This window comes from Plasmodium gaboni, chromosome 7 (assembly GCF_001602025.1).
Source record: "Plasmodium gaboni strain SY75 chromosome 7, whole genome shotgun sequence".
Lineage (NCBI taxonomy): Eukaryota > Apicomplexa > Aconoidasida > Haemosporida > Plasmodiidae > Plasmodium > Plasmodium gaboni.
In genome coordinates this window covers 489,955-498,347 of record NC_031487.1, presented here as the reverse complement: position 1 = coordinate 498,347, position 8,393 = coordinate 489,955, and the positions used below count along the sequence as shown (strand labels likewise).

Sequence of the window (8,393 nt, the reverse complement as noted above, 5' to 3'; positions counted from 1 at the left end):
ATATAAATACATACAATATATACATATTATCCTTATTTATATTACCAACGAATGAGAGAGAGGCAATACATTTTTTTTAAAACACACATTTGTTATCCTTATTTTGCTAGTGTCATATTTTGATAAATATTGAAGCAAAATATGTTTTTTTTTTTTTTCCATTTTTGACTTTTTTAAAAAATATTTTAATTCCAAAGGATTGAGACATAAAATGATTTCATTGCATTTTATAACTTCTCTACCCAGCAACAACTAACAAAAAAAAAAAAATAAAATAAAATAAAAATAATACCACATATATATATATATATATATATATATATATATATATATATATATACAACCAGTTATGTGTTACTCATTTTTTCGTATTATATTTTCTTACCCTTGTCCTATTTTGTTTCACTTTTATTTGAATATTATTATTATTGTTTATTATTCTCATGTTATCTTTTAATTTTAAATGTTCTACTAAGGCACTGAAAAAATGAAAATAAAGTAAAAAATTAAACAGTAAAGTAAAAAATAAAATAAAAAACCTTCATATGTGTATAAATAAAATTTCTTTTTCATCTTTATTTATCATTCATGTTTCCTTTTTTTTTTTTTTTTTTTATTTTTTTTTTTTTTCTTGTCCCTACCTTGTTAATACATTGTTCCCTCCCATAAATCGAAATATTTTTTGCTTCTTCGAAATAGATAACGACGCCTTTTTTGAAAAAAAAAACTTTATTAAAGATTTCTTACCTTCTATCTTTTCAACAAAATGAGGAAAGAAAGATCTAAAAAATAAAATAAAAAAAAAAAAAGTAAAAACAAAATTCTTTTATCAGTATGTTATGTATATACTATATATATATATATATATATATATATATATATACACTTTCTTGTCTTCATATTTTTTTTTATGTATACCTCATCAACACATTTTGGGGGGAGTAATTAAAATAATGGTAACAGTACGGAGTGATCAAATTTTCACATATTTTCTTATCAAAATGTTTAAGTAAAAAATTATTCAAAGTTTCATTCTTCAAAAAAAATAATAATAATAATTAAGCAAAATAAAATTAAATATATATATATATATATGAAATATTATAAATATATTTCTTACTACACATATATCATGCACTCATATAATATACTTCTATTATTACCTTGCCAACATTTATAGACTTATTGGAAAAATAATCCTTCAACAAATTATAAATTATTCTAAATAAATATTTATTAATCTTGTACTTTCTTTCCTTCACATCCAAAAAGGAAATGTTGTTTGAATATCTATTACGCTCAACAACTGTAAAGCAAAAATAATAAGAATAAGGAAAAAAAGGGAAATGTACAAATAATGTGTATAAAAATAAATAAATAAATATATATAAATATGAACGGTACAGGTAAATATATAAAAATGTTAAAATGCACATAATAATATATATGAACAGTTCAGGTGAAAACATTAAAATGTACATAATAATACATATGAAATGTTCAGGTAAATACAGACATCATAAGTACAAATTATTATTTCTCATTTGATTATTATATGAACTGTATACAAATTTAATTTATAGAAAAAAAAAAAAAAAATACATCTTAAGATAAAAGTATAATATATATATATATATATATATATATATATATTTACATTTATGTTTATTTAATATTTCTTATAATTAAAAGTGTGTGTACCTTTTGGCTTTAAATGTAATTTTTTTAGAAGGGATAGAGATAAGTAAGACTCATCACTGAGAGCAAAAGTATAATGTCCCTTTTCAATTACATTTTTTTTATGATGATAGGAATTTATAGAGTTTTTACTTTTATTTGTTAATAGTAGGTTCACATTTAACTTTTTACATTGTAAAAAATAACATAGTGATAATGAATCTAAGTTATTACCAATTACGCTAAGGAAAATACAAAATAAAAAAATATATATATTATTTATGTATATCATATATATTATATATATATATATGTATGTAATATTTTATTCTATAATATATACAAAAAAAGTATATCTATCTAACTTTACGATGTAACATGTACATAATCACATTATATAAAATGATTGTTATTATATATAGATATATGGAGTTTTCTTTTTTTTTTTTTTTAACCTTATATTTTTAACATTTTTTATCATAATGTTTTATGTGTTAATAATTATAAAAAAATATAAATGAAAATATAAATATAAATATAAATAAATAAATAAAAAAAAAAAAGTAAATATAAAAAAAAAAAAATATACATATATATATATATATATATATTTTACATGTACCATATGAATGGTGAAAAATATATTTTGTCAAAGTGATATAAAATATAAATTTTTAAAAAAAGGCAAAAATACATATATGCATATTTTTAAACATTTTGATCTTAAAATTCCAATTCTCCTTGTAAACCGTGAAAAAACATTTCCTTCCCATCAATCTGTTAAAATTGTAAATATTTAAATAATGTAAACAAAAAATAATAAAATAAAAAGAAATAAAAAATAAAAAATAAAAATTTGAATTACCTTCATAAGTCCACCTTTAAGTTTAATTTTCCAGTTACTTCCAACATTTCTTCTACCACAAGGTTTAGATATCTATTTTATAAAAATAAAAAAAAAATACACACATATATATAATAACATATATATAAAATATATGGGACATGCTCATATTAAAACAATAAAATGGTGATGTTCAAGAGTCCACCTTTTTATATGGACTTAAAAAAAAAAAAAAAAAAACTTATATCTTTAAAATTTACCTTATCACAAACTCCTATTATTATATTATTAGTTTCTGGGTCAACGTCACTTAAATCGCTTATGGAAATATTGTCCAGATCATTTAATTCATCTAAACAGAGGGGGAAAAAATATATATATATAATATATTAATATATATATATAATATATAAATATATATATATAATATATTTATATCAAATATACCTTCTTCCGCTGGATCATTTTCAACTTCTTCTTGAACTGAGTGAAATAAGAAAAAAATAAACAAATAAATAAACAAAATAAATAAAATTCAAAAAAAAAAAAAAAAAAATGTTCACGTCAACTTACACTCTACTATTTCTTTTTCTTCAACATCGGCATCTTCAAATTCGTCATCATCAAAATCGTCTATAAAAAAAAAAAAAAAAAAAAAATGAATAAACTCCAAAAAATATACTAGCACATACATATATATATATATATGTTAACTTACCGCTTAATTGTATTTTGCTATTTTTGTTTTCCTTTTTGTTCCTTTATTATAAAAATGAAGGATGAAACGTAAAATGTATGGATTTATATAAGTAGGAAAAGTAAATGCATGAATAAATAAATAAATAAATATATATATAATATATATATATGTGTATGTATCTATTACGAGGCTAATCCAAGTTCCTACAAAAATGTAAATAAAAATATGTATTGATAATATAACTTGAAAAGAATATGATATATGCATAAATAGTTATATGTATGTATATATATATATATATATATATATATATATATTTTTTAGAATGAAAGTCTACCTTGTTTCTTAATTTTTGCTCATATATTTTTATCCACCTCTAAAAAAAAAAAAAAAAAAAAAAAGGACAAGTAAACATATATACATATATATATATATATATTTATATATATATATATTATTTCTTTATTTTCAATTTATAATTTAGTTCTTACCATTTTTATTGCTTCCAATATTCTTGCATTATAAAACTGCCCACAATTTTTTATTGTGCCTGTTTTATTTTTACAAAAAAAAATAAAATATAACAACCCAGTTGATATTATCACATTGATATATATATGTATGTATGTGTTATGTTTTATTTTATTTTTTTAATATGTTCCTTATACAACTTACTGTCAATAATCTTTTTATGAATTTCCTTTAAATCAGAATCACTTAATAAAGACATTTTTCTTTTTTATAAGTAAAATAAAGAATACTTAATTTAATATGATATGGGTATGTTTATTTTTTTGTTCGTCCTATTAAATTTTATAATTATAATACTTTAAATATATAACATGCTTAAATAAGAAAAAAAAAAAAAAAAAAAAAAAAAAAATAAAAATAAAAAAAAAAAAAATAAACATATAATATATATATATATATATATATATTATCATATAAGCGATAAAATTAAAATATGTGTAAATATCTATTTAAGAAAAAAAAAAAAAAAAAAGAGGAACCACTATTTGTTTATTTAGATATTATTTTTTTTGATTTAATATAAAAAATATATAAGTATAAAACAGATGGACTTTTTCGATTCTTGTGATATTATATTGTATTGTTTCATTTATTTATTATTTTTTTTTTTTTTTTTTTTTGAGAGATTGTACTTCTTAGAAAAGTTTACAAGCATATAAAGAATATATATAATATAATACATAAGATATGCTATATATGTTTATATTATTTATTTATATTATTTATTTATATTATTTATTTATATTATTTTTATAATAATATAAAAACGTTAACTGAAAGATTGTTGTATTGAAAAAAAAAAAAAAATTATTTGCATCTTTTGCAAAAAAAAAAAAAAAATAAAATAAATAAAAAAAAAAATAATCCTATATAATAAATATATATATAAAAAAATATATATATATAAAAATATGTATATATATATATATATTTATATATTTGTATGTATAAATTTTTTTTTTTTTTTTTCTTATAAGTGTTGACACGTATGCATTTATATATATATATATAATATATATATATATCCATTCTCATGTGTATATATTTATTTTTGTGTGTATTTTCTTTAAAATAATTATATTCTTTGTTCTTATATTTTAATCATATTAATAGAACTAGAAAATATTAACAAAAGTATATTTTTAATAAGGAAAAAAAAAAAAAAAAAAAAAAAAATTAATATATATAAATATATATATATATATATGTTCATTTTTTTTTTTTTTTTTTTTTATAAGTATATAAATAATTATGAAAATATTTCTTCATAGTTTGTATTATCAACTACATTTGTTAAGAAAGAATAAGTGACAGTATCACAAATAAAATTGTTGTTATTGCTATTCCTTAATAGTTGAAACATTTGTCTGCTTATAATATCATTCCTAAAATAAAAAATAAATGAATATATAAAATATATAACATATTTAAAATATATAATATATATATATATATATATATATATATATAATATATATATATTTTTTTTTTTTTATATTACTTTAATAAATCCTTCGATATAGATAACAAAGATGATTTTGATTGTAAGGCACAGTTATTATTTTTTAAGAAGAGCATATAATTATAATCAAGGAAGCATGTATCCTTATTATCAATATTTACATAGGTGCATTTTTTAAAACTATTACATTTATCTTCATTATCTGAAAAATTATGACATTCGATTTTATCTTCACTGTTCATTTTTATGTCATCGAAAATTTTTTTTGATAATTCTTCTTCACTTAGATTAAAGATATTATCATCAAAAAAGGATTGGTCATTATTTTGTTCTTTGTTTGAAATATTTGAATCATAAGAATTATCATAATGAGAATTATCATAATGAGAATTATCATAATAAGAATTCTCCTTATTATTATTATTACTATCATTTGTATTGTTATGTGGGTGTATGTCTGTTTCTCTATCAGTTTGTATATTCATTACATCATCAATATTATTTAAAAGAGAATCTTCCAAATTTAAATAATTCATAAAATTTTCTAATAGATTATCTTCATTATATTTTTCATCTGATGGTATATGCATTTTAATTTCTTGTTCAACATTTGTGATTTTATTTATATCATTTTCATCTTTATTCATTGTTGAGTTATTATTATCACTTTGTTTAATTTCTTCTAGAACATAAACATTATTTCCATCAGTTAAAACAATTCTTTGTTTATCATTTCCATCTTCTAAAGATCGTTCATATAAAGCATCTACACCATCATCACTGTAACTATTATTATTATTATCATCATCATAATTATAAAATTCTTGAATGATGTTCATATTCCTTACTAAATTATTATCCACATTATTACTATTATTATTGTCGTGTAGTTTTATGTTTCTTTCGTTTTCATTTATGTTTTGTTTTTCTTCCATATTAGATTCAAAATTCATAACATTATCATTCATATTATTACCATTTATATTATTCATATTATTACCATTTATATTATCTGACATATTTGTTGTATCATCTATTCTTTCAATTTCCTTTGCCTTCATAATTTTCTCACAATAAAATGGAGAACAATTTTCTTCAAGTTCTATTTGATAATCTTTATTCTCACCTTCATTATCTGCATTTAAATTTTCTAAAAAATTCAAAGTACTATTGTTAATTACATCAACAAGGAACTTACTATTCATATCTGATAATATTTCTCCTCTTATAAAGTTTTTGTTCTCATCAAAGAAATTATCTCTTTCTATTTCTTCTTCATTCTTATTGTTCTGTTTGAAAAAGTTCTTAAGTGACTCATCAAATTTTGTTTCACCTTGAAATAGTGAAGAGTTTGTTGATTTAGTTTCATGAGGTGATATCTCACTCGCACTAATTTCAATACAATCAACTTTTTCTTTGATAAGAGCAGCAAGTGCAGCAACAAAAAAGGAAACTCCCCACACTTTCATTGTAATAATAAATAAATAAATAAATATATATATATATATATATTATATGTTTTTATATTTTTATGTTTTTATGTTTTTATGTTTTTATATTTTTATATATTTATATTTTTATATATTTATATTTTTATATATTTATATTTTTATATATTTATATTTTTATTGTTTCAATCGTGTGATATATTTAATACAAAAAATATTTATCCAAGCACATTCAAATGTTTACGTTCTTAAAATTTTTTTTTTTTTTTTTTTTTTTTTTATTCTTAAAAATAATAAGATAAAATCGTAACAATTCAGAGTTATAATTAATATTATATTAATATATCACGAATAAGGTGTTTCTCTTTTTTTTTCTTTATTTTTAAAAATTTCAATACATATATTTTATTTTATATTATATTATATTATATATATATATATAATTATATTTATAAAATAAATAAATATATATTATATATATATATAATATTCAATAATGAATGTTCAAGTTCTCAATTCCAAGATACTTAAAATATTTTATTAGTAAAATAAAATAAAATAAATATTATATATATATATATATTTAATATAATATATATGTAATATTTCTTTTAAGATTTAAATAATTAGCACATTTGAAAAAATAAAAAAATATAATATTTTATTTTTAAAATATTTTGAAATGTGTTTTTCTTAAGAGGCTTTAAATAAATATTATACATATATAATATTATATATATAAATATATATATATATATATATATATATATTTTTATATATGTTCTTTTTTTTTTTTTTTTTAGAGAGAAAAAAAATTATACATATAAATAAATATATTAATATATATTTATATTTTTTATAAGATACTTATATAAGTGTGCAATAAGAACATAAAATAAAAAAATATATAATTTATATATATATTATTATATATATATGAAATAATAATTATAAAAAAAAAATTAAATCGTATGTACACAATGATAAAATTATTAATGTTTAATTTTTTCCATATTTTTTTTTTTTACTTTTCCTTTTGACTTAATATCGGTTTAAAAAAAATAAAAAATAAAAAATAAAAAATACATAGATAAATAAATAAATAAATAGTTAAGGTCACAATATAATATTTTTACAAATAAGAATAGATACAAAATTGTGAATATAAACATATATATGTGTACATATAATATATATAAATATATATATTATATATATTATATATATGTGGTAATATTTTTTGTTCTTGTGAAATTTATGAAAAGGGGAAATTCTTTTGGTCCACCCCCTACTTAAGGCATGGAAATAATATAAATATATATTTAAATATATTTATATATTTATATATATTTATATATTTAACATTGTGTGCTTATTTAATATTTTTCATTTTTTTTTTTTTAAGTGTTCCATTAGTTTTGTTGAAGATAAAATAATATAAACTGGAAAGAAGTGTATTTGAGTTTAATATTTTTTATTCATATTTATATGTGTACTTTTTTTATGTATTTTCAAAGGGTCTTTTTTTTAAAAAAATAAAAATAAAAATATATATATATATAACAGATATATAATATATATATATATTTTTATTTTTTATTTTTAAAAAAAAAATCATGTTAACATATTTTCATCGTTTCCCTTATATATATATATATATATAAAATTCGTAAGAAAAAATTCTTTAAAAGTTACCAATAAAAGTATAGGATCTTGAAATATAAAAACTTT

At 17.3% G+C, this 8,393-nt stretch overlaps 3 protein-coding genes across 3 annotated transcripts in view; all 3 read right to left on the bottom strand.

The window, feature by feature from the left end:
• The window catches only part of PGSY75_0716500 (hypothetical protein), a gene marked incomplete at both ends in the record, with an annotated part of 2,869 nt that extends 711 nt beyond the window's left edge, over positions 1–2,158 (bottom strand). Inside the window, 7 exons of the mRNA XM_018785006.1 lie at positions 46–252; positions 386–479; positions 642–782; positions 919–1,034; positions 1,164–1,306; positions 1,702–1,919; positions 2,133–2,158. Coding sequence (XP_018642507.1) covers positions 46–252; positions 386–479; positions 642–782; positions 919–1,034; positions 1,164–1,306; positions 1,702–1,919; positions 2,133–2,158 — 945 coding nt within the window. The remainder of the gene's footprint in view (positions 1–45; positions 253–385; positions 480–641; positions 783–918; positions 1,035–1,163; positions 1,307–1,701; positions 1,920–2,132) is intronic.
• Positions 2,159–2,400: 242 nt separating this feature from the next.
• On the bottom strand, positions 2,401–3,951 carry PGSY75_0716400 (putative transcription initiation factor IIA subunit 1; the record flags this gene model as incomplete). Its single annotated transcript, XM_018785005.1, has 10 exons — positions 2,401–2,454; positions 2,543–2,614; positions 2,782–2,873; positions 2,969–3,004; positions 3,095–3,154; positions 3,240–3,280; positions 3,408–3,424; positions 3,559–3,597; positions 3,713–3,771; positions 3,897–3,951. 10 exons carry the CDS (start codon positions 3,949–3,951, stop codon positions 2,401–2,403), a joined length of 525 nt encoding a protein of 174 aa, XP_018642506.1.
• Positions 3,952–5,001: 1,050 nt separating this feature from the next.
• Positions 5,002–6,683, bottom strand: PGSY75_0716300 (hypothetical protein; the record flags this gene model as incomplete). Its single annotated transcript, XM_018785004.1, has 2 exons — positions 5,002–5,137; positions 5,254–6,683. 2 exons carry the CDS (start codon positions 6,681–6,683, stop codon positions 5,002–5,004), a joined length of 1,566 nt encoding a protein of 521 aa, XP_018642505.1.
• Positions 6,684–8,393: the final 1,710 nt, after the last annotated feature.